This window comes from Parasteatoda tepidariorum, chromosome 6 (assembly GCF_982258835.1).
Source record: "Parasteatoda tepidariorum strain Cologne lab strain chromosome 6, Ptep-v5.0, whole genome shotgun sequence".
NCBI lineage: Eukaryota > Metazoa > Arthropoda > Arachnida > Araneae > Theridiidae > Parasteatoda > Parasteatoda tepidariorum.
The window spans coordinates 25,827,820-25,841,550 of record NC_141760.1 but is presented as its reverse complement, the minus strand read 5'-3'; the positions used below and the strand labels follow the sequence as shown (position 1 = coordinate 25,841,550).

Below are 13,731 nucleotides of genomic sequence, written 5' to 3'. Positions count from 1 at the left end.
GGCTCAGGGGAGAAAGCGTGCACCTTCTAAAGGGATGAACCGGGTTTGAATCTCAGCAATAGCTCGTTGAAACGAATCCTGCACCAGGCTCGTACCAATCACAGTGATGATGTGAAATATCCTCAGTGACAGACTGATCATGGGTAAGAGTCCCTTTGCCCTCAGACTAATCGTGAGAGGTTTTCGTGGTTTTTCTCTCCATGTAAAGCAAATGCGGGTTAGTTCCATCAAAAAGTTCTCCACAAAGGCAAAATTTCTCCCAATACTTGATCCTGGTCTTCCCTTGTCTCTTGGATTGGGTTCAAAATTACAAGGATGCGTCCCCTGCCATAATATTTAATAAAATACTTCTTAAAGATAAGAATTTATCTTCCTCCGTTCCTTATCACAAACAAAATTATTGCCGAGAGAGATAGATAATTTTGAGAATGTTCTATTTGTTATTACTTCATATTATATGTTTTTTTTCTCTGTAATAAATATTTTTATAATAAATACACTAATAACAAATATTTTTACAGTATATTCTTTTGCTTTGATTTATCTCTACATTGAATAGAAGTTGTAATCATTTATTTCCTCACCATCAGCATTTCAGTCAAAGAAATTCTGAAAAATTCGATAAAATGACCCTTATAAAATGTATCTGCCATTTGTTATCTTTTGGCTTAAACTATGAAAAAAACTATACTTTAACAATAAAATATAAATTATAAAAAAATAACAGTTAAAAATACATATCTTACAAAATGCGTTTTTTATTATTTAAACGATTTGAATGTAAATGTTGGTTTTCCGAAATGTTGGTTTTCGATTCAATGTCGAAAATTTACCGGCAAAATATGAAAACCTTTTCCATTTCATTTCTTACCTAGGATTTGAATACTCTGCCAAATAACAAACTTATGAAGTGCAAAATATGTTTGTTTTCTTTAAGAAGAGGCATAAATATTTAATATTAATGTATTAATAGTAATAATGTATTAATAGCAATAACCGAATTTACCGGGAAAAGTAAATTGCAGGCATGCACGGGACAATGTCCAATATATTTTTGTTCTGTATTCCCAACTCTAATTTTACCACATTTGATATTATTAATAATAATCAAACAAGTCGATTAAAGAAATATCTATGTTTGATTAAGGAAATTGATTTAAACACTATTTTCAGGGACATCAACTTAAAAAAAAAAAGAAAATATTAAAAAAAAGTAAGGGAAAAAAATGACGAAACAGTAATTCGATGCTTCTTTCTCTATGACACATATCCACAAAAACACTCTTTCACACTTTGCCTAAAGCTCATTTGCTATTGTACTCACTGCCCAGGTAATGCAGATATTAATTCATACGTTGCCTAAAAACGCCAGGTATTGCATGCGACGCAAATGTAGCGCTCACTATACCATAATATACTTACTTTATCAGTAAATTCATGAACAAAAGCACTTGCGTTGAGAAACTGTCTACCCAAGGGAAAAAATGAATAAATATTTTCTATCCACAACCAAGGCCTTAAAACTCTTTCAAATACTAAACTAGACAATCTGAAACAATTAAAATATGTTAGAAAAGTGAATCTGCATTTTGTTCTTGCTGTTGAGAGTTGAGCAAAAGATACCATCCAATTAATTTGAATCAAATGAAATAATTCACTAAGGGGATTCGAATCAGTTTCACATAGGTTTTGATTGAATGATGAAGAAGGATTTGATTGGTCCAAAAAACAAAAAAATGAAGAAAAAAAACTACTTCTCACTTAGGGAGGGAGCTAAGTTGAAGTCTAACCCTTCAACTTAAGCTGCCTCCCTATGCGAGTGGATTTTCTCTTTTTCCCTTTGATATAAACAACTTCTACAAGACTGGTAGAAATACTTTCAGTTTTTGATATTTTTTGAAATTTTTAAAAAAATACAAAGTAAAATATTTTATAACTCGTTCTTATCAATAAAGTTTAAAGCTTTCAGAGTTTTTAGAGACCTGTAATAGATGGCGAAAGAAAAGAGTGTTTTTGAACACCCTAAGCCTGGAAATGTACAAATCAGCTTGTAACTTATATCGATTAATTAAGTTACAATGTACAGTAAAGAAATAACATTTCGTGAACCTTGCCTAAGTATTCATGGAGCTACGAACATTCTTATGAAAAACTAATTTTATTTTATTTATTTATTTTTTGCTTATTTGTTTATTTTTTGTTTTGTTTACGATAACTTTAAAAATATTCAATAAAATGAGCCAAAGTTTTGGTGAAATTTTCAAATAAAATCAAAAATATCGTTTTAAAATTTGAAAGAAATTTTTTTAAAAATTGAGAGAGATATGAGCATTTAAAGTAGTACTTTAATATTGTGCAAGCACAAAAAATTTTGATTTTTTTTTCACTATTTTGTTGTGAATCGTATTTGGAAAAATAGCATTTGGAATTTATCAAAAAAATCCAATTTGAATATTTTGAAAATGATAAAAGTTTTAGCAGTTTTTTAACTACTTATTGCATTTTTTTTAAAGAAAGCTCTGATTGATAAGGGGTTTTTCCACAAATTTCATTTTGTAGATTAAAAGAATTCAACAACAGTTGATAATACCCTATAATACTTCATCAGGTAATAAAATGGGATGATATAAGAAAACAAGTTAAATAAACGGTACTTTAATAAGGGATGGTTTCCAATACTGCCTATGACATTTGTAATAAATCTTGTTATGGTACAAATTGGAATTTGTGGAAAACTCTTTATTATTCATAGCTTCCTTTTGAAATAGGAAAGAAACTTCTTAAAAGAATGCTAGAAACTTTTTAAATTTTGAAGATATTCTAATCTGACTTCGTTCTTAAGTTACCAAATACGATTCACAACTGAATTATCAAAAAGAAATTTCATGTTTTCCGCACATGTGCAGTATTAAAGGGATAATTTTAATCAGTCATATTTTGCTCAATTTTTGGCAGTTTACTTTCAAACTTAAAAATAATGTTTTTTTATTAACTAACAATTGCTCCAAAAACTTGGTTAGCTAAAAAAAGTTTGCCAGTTCAAGTTCGTTCTGTTAAAGTATTTTTAAATTATCAGTATTTGTCACAGAACTGGAGATTTACGATTGATTCGACAATTAAAATTAGTTTCTTTGATTTAAATTAAGGAATTTGTAAATTAAACTAACAAAGTTATCATAAACAAAGTTATCACGTCCAATGAATCTGTTTTCTAAAAATCCTGCGTATAAATAAATTCTAATAAAAAGCCTCAATGATTCTCCTGTAATCTTTCTACCGCGTCGAAATATTTACTATACCCGGTTTTTTGTAGGTGAACTTTTTTTACCGTAAATCAAACTGTATGTTTAATAAAAAAGAACACAGTTCAAAATACGCGTTTAAGAAAATGGATAGAGTTGAAAACACGTGTTTGAGAAAATTGTAATAGCTCAAAAAGCATTTTTAAGAAAATGGACAGAACAAAAAATTTGCCTTTTCAATATGGGACACATTTTAAAAAGCGTGTTTAAGAAAATGGACACAACAAAAAATACGCCTTTTATTATTTGACCCAAATTTAACAATTAAACGAGGAATTTCGAACTTACTTTTCCTTAAATTTTTTAAATACTAAGTATAATCATTACAGCGCAAAGTGCTCAAATTATGGTTAAAAGTTATGGCACCCTGAGTGCAATATCCGAAAAATCTATTTTACAGTACAATTTTATTCCATAATTTTGCATTGACATTTATTTAATTGCAGTGTTTCAGAGATTTCACAGTAAGTATTATTTTTAAAATTACTGTAAATCAGATTTATTTGTTCCGTAAAACTCCAGAGTAAAAAGTAAAGGCACCTTGAATGTCAGTACTGTTTACCGCAATTCGTATTCTTTTACAGTGTGGATATATTACAGTTTAATTTTTTAATTTTTCAGGAAATCTCTTCGCATTCGGGTCAAGTGGCCTGTAAATGGATATATATATATATATATATATATATATATATATATATATATATATATATATATATATATATATATATATATATATATATATACATATATATGTATATATATATATATATATATATATATAATATGTATATATATATATATATATATATATATATATATATATATATATATATATATATATATATATATATATATATATATATATATATATATATATATATATATATATATATATATATATATATATATATATATATATATATATATATATATCATTTATGTCGGCTCCGTTATAGCGATATAATTTATGGGAACGAATGTCGGACGACCAGCCACTAATCCCATCAAATCATACCGATATCTTTTTTCCGCTTCGGATTCATTTAAACTCAAGTGCCTTATATTTACTAAGGAAATTAGTGCCAATTAAAATTGACACGTCGTTGTTCTTTTTCGAACATAAAATAATAATATCAAAGAACATATTCGAACATAGAATAAAATATCAAAGATGTATAAATTTGAGCTTTGACTTTTTGATAAGTCCAAAATTATTGAAAAAAATATAGAATAAAATATCAAAGCTGCTTAAATTTGAGCTTTAACTTTTTGATAAGTCCAAAATTATTGAAAAAGACATGTAACATATAAAAAAAATATTATTTACAAGTTTTTTCATTTATAAACTACGACGGAAATTATCCGAGTTAATTTTTTACTTACAACTCTAACTATCTAACAATTATTCGCATTTTAGAATTATAGATGGCGCCACTACCGCAGTTTTTTTTGTTTTGTTTGTTTGTTTCTAATAGTACAGATTAAATAGTTTGCTTTGAAACTTCTTCATTTTCCACTTTCTTAGATTTTAACGAAAGCTTCATGTATAATTTTAATACTGATTCCGTTTTAAAATTCACAATTCTCTGGGGGCAGCAATAATTTCGCGTTTTTTTTGGCTCAAAAAAAGGATCTCGAAAAGCATCTACTGAACCATCCGATAACAATTTGATTGTTCCTTGTCATCGTTTTGATCGTAGTCGTATCGTTTTGATCTCATGTCGTAGATGAAAATGCACTCTCACAATGACAAAGAAGGCTTTGATCGATCAAGAAAAAGAAAACTACCTCATTTCAAAGGCAAGTAGCTTGGAATAAACAATTTTGACTACCAATATGCAGGGGGTTGCCGCAATCTGATCAATATGGCCTCAATAATTTGGAAAGAAGAGTGCTCAAAAATTTTAATCCCCTTAATGTTAATTTTACTTTTTGCGTATTGTGCTATATCTCGAGAACTTTTTAAGCGAATCGAAATAATTTTGCACAAAATTATAAAATTCGTTTATCCAAAGATAATGCCACACAAAAAATAACTTTTAGTAAATATTTATTATTTTTTAATAATGGTCAAAAAAATTTAGAACTGTAACATCTACAACTTTTTGCATCATTTTGAAGAATATAATATGGCAAAATACGAATAGTTCCTCAGAGAAAACAAATTCTAAATATCTGACTTTTTTTTATCTAAATTTTGAAATTTTTCTCTCAGGAACGTTTCAACCGATTTTGCTCGAATTTTGTATTTTGCCATGCAAAATTATATTCTTCAAAATGATGCAGAAAATGTATATCTTACAATTCAAGCTTTTTCGACCATTTATAAATAAAATAATAAATATTAACTAAAATTTATTTTTTGTATGGAATTATCTTTGGATAAATGAATTTTATAATTGTGTGCTAACATTTTTCAATTCGCTTAAAAAGCTCATGAGATATAACAAAATGCGCAAAAAGTAAAATGAACATTAAGGGGTCCAAACTTTTGTTTCCGTATTTTCATGATTGCGGCTGCCCCCCATATACTAGGGGTCAGAATTCCGAATCCATTGATAAAAAGGCATGTTTATTTAGCGACAGTACGTGTTTGTGTCTGATTCCGTAATTAAAATATCGTCTGAGCTCATTAATTAGCATACTTGAGATCAACCCAAAGAGCCACTAAGGTTACGTCGTAGAACGTTAAGACACGATCATTAGATCAAAAGTAATTCAGGGTGGTCTGTTTTTTTCTTTTTTTTTAAACACTGCATTTGTACACCTGGCAATATGATTTATGCATTTTTATACAATTTACCAAAAGGTGTTGTTATTATAATTAATAGATAGGAAAATTAACATATAACGTTACTCTGTTTACCTTTCCTGTATTTCTTGCACTGTTATTTCTGTAAATGAAAGGGCCATTTGCCGGTAATCCCTACTGCTCTGTAGGTTTTTGTTTTTAAATACCGTGTCATTTTTTGGTTTACACTTGTTCAGTATTTCTTCCACTGTTTTTTTTTTTTATTTTAATATTAAGAACAAATTCTCCGTATTCTTTATCCTAGCAGGAAAAAAAATCTGAAAACGAAGATAAATTCTGACTCGCCTGCCTGTTTCCAAAAAATAATCATGCATACATTGCATGCCCAACATAAAATAAAACATTCTGTTATTATTAAAAAAATATTCTGTTGACGTTTTTAAATCAGTCTTTCGATTAAATTAAATAATGTAAGAATGAAAACACAAAATAAATAATAAACAGTACATACTCAATTACTCTCTTCACGTAAGGACTTGTCGATTTTGTTTGTGTGTGCATTTCTGTTCCCATAACAGACTCTGTAAAAAAAATTATTACACTTTATACAGTAAAATCAGTTTCCAAATTGAGTATACACATTATTTTACAAATAACATCCATTTGCAAAATATATACCTTTTTTTTTACTTATAAATGACGTTTTGAAGTGACGTCACTTTCAGCTATAAAACTGCCCTTTAATGATAATTTTTTTTACAACATTTCGCTTAGTTTTCTGAAATATCTTACTATATTGAAAATGCAAAAAAGTAATGGCTACCAACACCTCTACCGGAAGTGTGTTTTGAGTGTTTAATGCGAGTTTACATTTTGTTCACTTTATCACTTTAAGATCTTCATCATTTTAAGAATTACTTTGTATACGCATTTGAACAGTGGTGGCTCAGGCGATAGAGCGGTAGCCTCCCTATGAGGTGACCCTGGTTCAAATTTCAGCGATAGCTGATTGATGTGAATTTCGATCCTGGCTAACACAGACCACAGTGCTGACGCAAAATATCTTATTTTTTTAAGATTTTCTAACGTTTTTATTTTATCAATTTGAAATACCTTGTGTGCATACTTATATTTAGATTTTTCAATTTTTGATTTGAAATTTATTCTTTATTTAAATAATTGGTAATTTAACGTGTATTTATGCTTCAATATTTGATTTAGAACCGTGGTGGCATAGCGAATAGACAGATCGCCTCCCAGTGACATGACCTGGGTTTAAATGTCAGCTATGTCTGGTCGAAACGGATTCCGCACTTGGCGTGTAACAATCATAGTGCCGACGTAAAGTATCCTCAGTTTTAGACCGATCATGGGCTGGAGTCCCCTAGCAGTCAGGCTAACCGTGGGAGGTTTTCGTGATTTTTCTCTCCATGTAATGTAAATGTAAGATAGCTAAATCAAAAAAATCCTCCCCGAAGGCGAATTTTTCCTCCCAATTGATTCAAGAGTTCCCTTGTTTTCCAGATTGAGTTCAAAATTACAAACCTACAGAGTTGAACATTGAGTTGAACAAACTCCATACTTTTAAAATAGGATGAAAAGTGACATATGCAAAATAAACATATCTATTATTATAAAGTGAAACAACTCCAATAGTTGCATTGAAGTTCCGCAGAAAGTACCATACTGAGTACTTGTATTTCTTATACATAAAAATTTGCAAAAAGCTTCTTATTTAAAAATTACTTTTCATTCAAAGAATGCAATTTATAGTAAGAGACTCATATACATAAATACTGACTTCGTATTTGAAATATTGTCTGAACCAAGTAATAAATAAGCAAACCGGACAAAAAATTAGTCACCCTTAGAGAAATCATTAAAAACATCATAAGTGTAACACCGCTTCTGGATTTGACAACCGCCTTGATTCGGTTAGGAAGTGAGTACACAAGGTTTTGCAGGTACGTCGAATCCAGTTTAAGGCACTCGCTGAGGATTTGATCGCGCAAATCTACCGAATTGCGAGGATGCTGATTTAGGCGTTTTACCCGTTGTTCCAACATGTCTCTAAAATTCTCAAAGAAGTTCAAGTCATGTGATTTCGAAGGCCAGTCGAGATGTGATTGAGTGTCTGAGTGACAGCATGCTCTTTAAGAAGCTGCTGACGGAAAAGCAACACCAGATTATTCAGAATGCTCAAATAAACATCGTGGTTCATGTTAGTGGCCACCTCAGTGGTAGGAAATCAAGGTCCAATGCATAATAAGAAAAACACCCCCAAAACATGACAGACCCACCTCCGGCTTGAACTTGACCTTGCACACCGTCAGCCGGAAATGCTTCATCTGATCTTCTGTGCACTTGATGACGTGCGTCATTTGAATAGAGGCAAAAACGTGATTCGTCAGACCATATTACATTCCTCCAGACAGCAACTGTCCACGTTCAGTGACTTCTAGCTCACTGAAGTCGCACAACTTTAAGTGCCTGTGAGCAATGGCTTCTGACGAGGAATTCGACTCCAAACTCAAAATGTTCATTGCTTGCAGCTCCCATCGCAGTGTTCTCTCACTAACAGGTTGGGATGGACCTTCATTCACTAACTGAAGCAATTCCTGTCGGGTTCGGAAGCAAATTTGATTAACAAGTCGTGAAACACGTCTCCGGTCCCTTTCATACAGGATCTTTTTCCGACCACAATTCTGACGTCGTCTTTCGTGACCACGTGTATTGCATCACTGCTTGTATGGGCAGTCCGCATGGAAACACCAACAAATCCAGCAACTTCATTCACCGTATAACCATGGGCACGGCCAAACACAATTGTCCATTTTCGCCATTCTGTCAAACACTTACACTTACTCATATTTACACACAATTTCCGTCAAAACAAAAATATCACACTGATGGCTACTTTCCTTTGATCACGTTGAGGCAAGTGTGCTCGCAGTTGTGCACGTTACTTGACTACTGCGTCATCCAACGAAGCCTGACGATTCATCGGTACTTACGCACTAATTTTTTGTCCGGTGATCTTATATTTGAAGTTACTCCTTTGAATCATTAAGAATGAGTCCAAGAGCGTGAAGATTAGATCATTAGATCAAAAGTTATGAAAGTTTCTCCGTTTTTTATTTTGAGCACTGTACACTACATTAGACATATAAAAAAAATTAACTTGAATACTTACCACATATAATATCCAAGCTACATCGTGCAATAAAAGGAAGTATGTCAACATACTTCTCGTTCGAATGTTTATCTAAAATGTCCATTAATATCTTCGATTGTTTGTTAAAGACATATTGGAAATCTTTCAAAATATTAAAGTGAAATGCAGGTGTGAGAAGTTTCCTTCTGTGCCTCCATTTTTCGTCATGACTTGAAACAAAATAAGTAATATATTGAAAAAAAATTACGTCAATTCCTACTTACTTCAATAAAGAAAAATTTTATTTAATTTTTTATAATACAAATAAAATACAAACTATAACGCGTGAGAACTAATAGTAAGAATTGAAAAATTAATTAATGAAGTGAATTAATATTTGAAAAAAACTGTATTAATATCAAGTGTCATCTGCTACAATTTTAAAAAAATGTATTTGAATTTGAGTGGATAAACAAAAATTATTTTATTAACGATTGAAAAGTTGAACAAGATTTAAAAATACGGGGTTATTCATAATTCCCTCCGGGGTTTCGAAGCGTTATAGTAAAAAAACGTAAACGAATATGGCAAAAAAGAACATATGAAATTATTCCGAAAGTATTCAAGTTTTAATTTAAGCTGTTGCCGGTAGATGGCAGTAACATGTACCACTGAAGCCAGTTGTAGTAAAGAAAAAAGGCGTTTACAGGCGAAGGGAATTATGAATAACCTGTATATGCAGGGAGAGTGTGAACTAATAGTAGGGACTGAAAAAGAACAAAGTTAATCTTAACTATTGGGAAATAAAAGTTTTTTATACTAATTATGATAATTGTTCTATGTATTTCAACATGTTAAATAAAGAGACATTTTATAAATAGTAAAAGAAATTAAAAAATTTCAAAACCGAAGTCAAGACGGAAATATTTTTTAAAAAACACACTTGTTTTATATTTTCATACAAAAGAAAATAAACAAAAATATAAGAAAATCTTATGCGTTTTTCGAATCGGCTATAATTTTCTATTTCACATGTGAAACATAAGGTCTCCAGGTTGAAAATATATATAATGGGTTTGGTAAAATTATCATTCAAATGCTAGTTTTCACGAAATCGAGTTTAAAAATGCCTCCTGAACGCATTCCATTTCTTATTTATGCATCATGATTCAGATATTTAAAGCTCTGCTTCTGCATGTTTTCATGAAATTAAAAATTTAGAACTTACCAAAACTAATGTTTTCGTACTTAAGACATAAAAATTTTTTTATTCTTGAAAATATTTACATTATACCTTCCTCCCTAAATTTATGCATGATTAACACAACGGTTGATGAATTTTTAAATGATTTGCATTTCCATGGCATACCACTTCCCCGTCATGTCCTTTTGAAAGCGTTAAACCTAGTGGCTCACTTCTAGTCGGAGCAGAATAGCTAATTTTTTTAATGGATTAAATTTATGCCGACTGAAATACTGCCAAGAAAATGAAAAAGCAACATTTAAGTGGTTCAAGTTAGATTTCGGGATATGTAGTTTCAAAACCATTTTCTTTCCGTTGCTAATGCTAAAAAAATTTCAAGTATCTGGTGGAATAAAATTTACTTTTGAAAGAAATGAATGATATAGCTTATAAGAAGATGCCAAACATTTAAAAAATCTCTATAATCTCATCAATCTATCATATAATCTCAATTTTAAGTATTTTGTCACTTATATTTTGATTTTTCTATTGCATTAGAATAGAATGCATTAGAATAACATTAGAATAGAATGAATTAGAATAACATTAGAAGTTATCTGGCCCGACTCAGAAGGGTTGTATAAGATCGGAGAAGAGAAATATTGAGCAAGAGTGTGTCGCAAACAACGTTCATTAACTCCTTGCTCATAAAACCGTTGTTTACCACCAATATATTGCACCCGTTTTTTAGTTTTTAACTTTGTCGAAACTATATGTAAATCCATGTTTTGCAATGCAAATATGATTTCTGAAGAATAGTATTTAGTCCAGATCATTTTTACTGAAATTGGTCGAGATATTTCATAAAAACAAAAAAATTTAAGATATAAATAATAGGAAGACGCACATATATCAATAAATATGAACTCTTTATTCTCGAAGTAACAGCCAGAAGATTTTACTCTTATGAAAAGAATTATATCAATCTAAAACTATTAAAAACATATTTAGAATGCAAGGGAAAATACGCAACTGGAGAACGGACAAATGGCGGCGAAAAGAATGCATTTTCCCCCATTAAATTAATAAAATACGGGAGATAATAAAATGCAAGAAGCATGTTAGAATACTCTTTGCAAGGATAAGTTGAGGAATCCATGATTTATCTAGTTATATCTAGTAATTATTGCCAAGTTCTTTAACTAAAGATTTTTCTCTTTTCCTTAGATTTAGAATTTTTTGAATTTAAAATGTGTTAGCGGGTGGAATTAAAAACGATAATTTTGTAATAACAATAGCAACAATTTTAACGTTTTTCGAATTCTAAGTAATGTCCCAAGCAGCGAGTTACTGGGTTAACAAACCTAACATACCTGGGTTACATGCTCAAGTTACTGGGAAAAGACATTAATAATTAAATTTACTAAGAAAAGAATTAGATGAAATACCAATTTATTTATTTATTTAAATTTTAGGAAAAATTTTATTTTTTCATGACACACCTGTTCGTTATTTTAAAAGAACATTTTCTCATAAACTGATTCCTTAAAGAAGTGGAAGTTATAGCTAAATGGTTTCTCAAGGACATGTCAGGGAGCTAGTAGGACATGATAATGCAAATTCTGACACAATGGCTGCAAAAGCGCATAACATTTAGTTGTTGCTATATACACTGTAAAAAGGAATTCTTTTATATTACGGAGAATTTCTGGCATCAAAGCTACCTGAGATTACCCTTATGCTACGGAAAAAAGCACGTCAAAAATTTACATAATAAAACTTTACAAAAAATATCCGTACACACTAGCTATTTTCCGTAGAGAAATTTGGAGTGAAGGTAGATACATATACTCTGATTTGCATAGTGAACCAATTAATTTTACATAAGTTTGTAATAGTTATATATTTTTTAATTATTCTATTTTTATGTAATTTTTAATGATTTTTGAGATGTTGAAAACCATCATGATTGAAAGAATTGTTGTGGAATTTTTATTTTTTTCACGACTTTGGAAAGAGGGATTCGAATCCGGAACCTTCCTGGTATGAGACCAGCTCCTTGACCACCACAGAGACCAAACGGCATCTGTTTCAATGTATCAAATTATTTGTTGCCACTTCGATACTGAAGTTTTTCGCATTCGAAACCTAAAAAATCTGCACTTAACAGATACAACCAGTATCAATGCTTTCATATTTCATTTGTTAACAGAAAAAAAAACTCATTTAATAGATTACGATGCAGTTTAACATTAAATTTCTGTAATTTTAGAAAATATAAATTTTCCTTTAGAAAGTTACAAAACTGTTATATTTATAACAAAAAATTGTTACTGGTTAGAATATCGATAAATGTTTAGTCTTTAAAATGATATAAAGACTGTAAAAATAAACTTATCTTTGCGTTTAAAAAAAATAAGAGATTTTGCTTTGCGTATTACACTTGTATATAAGATTATTCTATGTTAAACCTCGCATCATTATATAAGAAGTTTTAAATTTGCAATTTATTTACAACAGGCAAAATAAGCTTGCCATATTTAATAAACAGGAATATTACTCACCTTGTTAATAGACCTAATCCTGAAGAAAGTTGTACATAGAGCTCTTTTTTATTTCGTTGTTGTGATTCAAAATTGCCTACAAAATGTTTAATTTTTCATTCAAAGAATAGTTTATATATATATATATATATATATATATATATATATATATATATATATATATATATATATATATATATATATATATATATATATATATATATATATATATATATATATATATATATATATATATATATATACAGGGTGCGTTCTGAAAGTAATGCGCATTTTCTGGGAAAAATAGATTTATTGATTCAACGGGTACAAATGGTTAAAATTCTTCAAAATAGTTCCCTTGTGCATCAATACACTTGTGGAGACGATTCTGCCCCGCCAGGAAGGCACCCTGGAACTCCTCGACAGGAATGCCGTTCAGGAACCTTGTAACATGAGCTTGGATGTTCTCCACCGACTCCCAGTGCTTTCCCTTTAGCTCTCTTTTCAGTCGGGGGAACAAAAAGAGTCACTCGTCTCTAAGTCAGAGCTATAGGGTGGCTGGGGCACCAAGGGGGTCTTACTTTGGGTCAGGTAGTTTCTGCTCCTCCGTCAACACCTTCGGCACAAGCTTCGCACGACCTTTCGCGTTTGCAAATCCTTCGTCACAATCCCATGTACCACACGTTTTGACAAGTTCAGGGTGTTAGCGATTGCCTGAATGCTTAACCGACGGTCTGACTTCAAAACTTCACGCTGGACATTTTCATCGGTTCGGGCTGTTGTTGGGCGTCCAGAGC

General features: G+C 30.6%; 1 protein-coding gene across 1 annotated transcript in view; it reads right to left on the bottom strand.

Annotated features, from left to right (window-relative positions):
* LOC107450174 (cytochrome P450 4V2) overlaps window positions 1-13,731 on the bottom strand; it is a 52,284-nt gene that overhangs the window by 13,469 nt on the left and 25,084 nt on the right. The window contains 5 exon segments of the mRNA XM_071178890.2: window positions 1,423-1,549; window positions 6,566-6,635; window positions 9,248-9,438; window positions 12,956-12,977; window positions 12,980-13,031. Of these exon segments, the coding sequence (XP_071034991.2) occupies window positions 1,423-1,549; window positions 6,566-6,635; window positions 9,248-9,438; window positions 12,956-12,977; window positions 12,980-13,031 (462 nt within the window).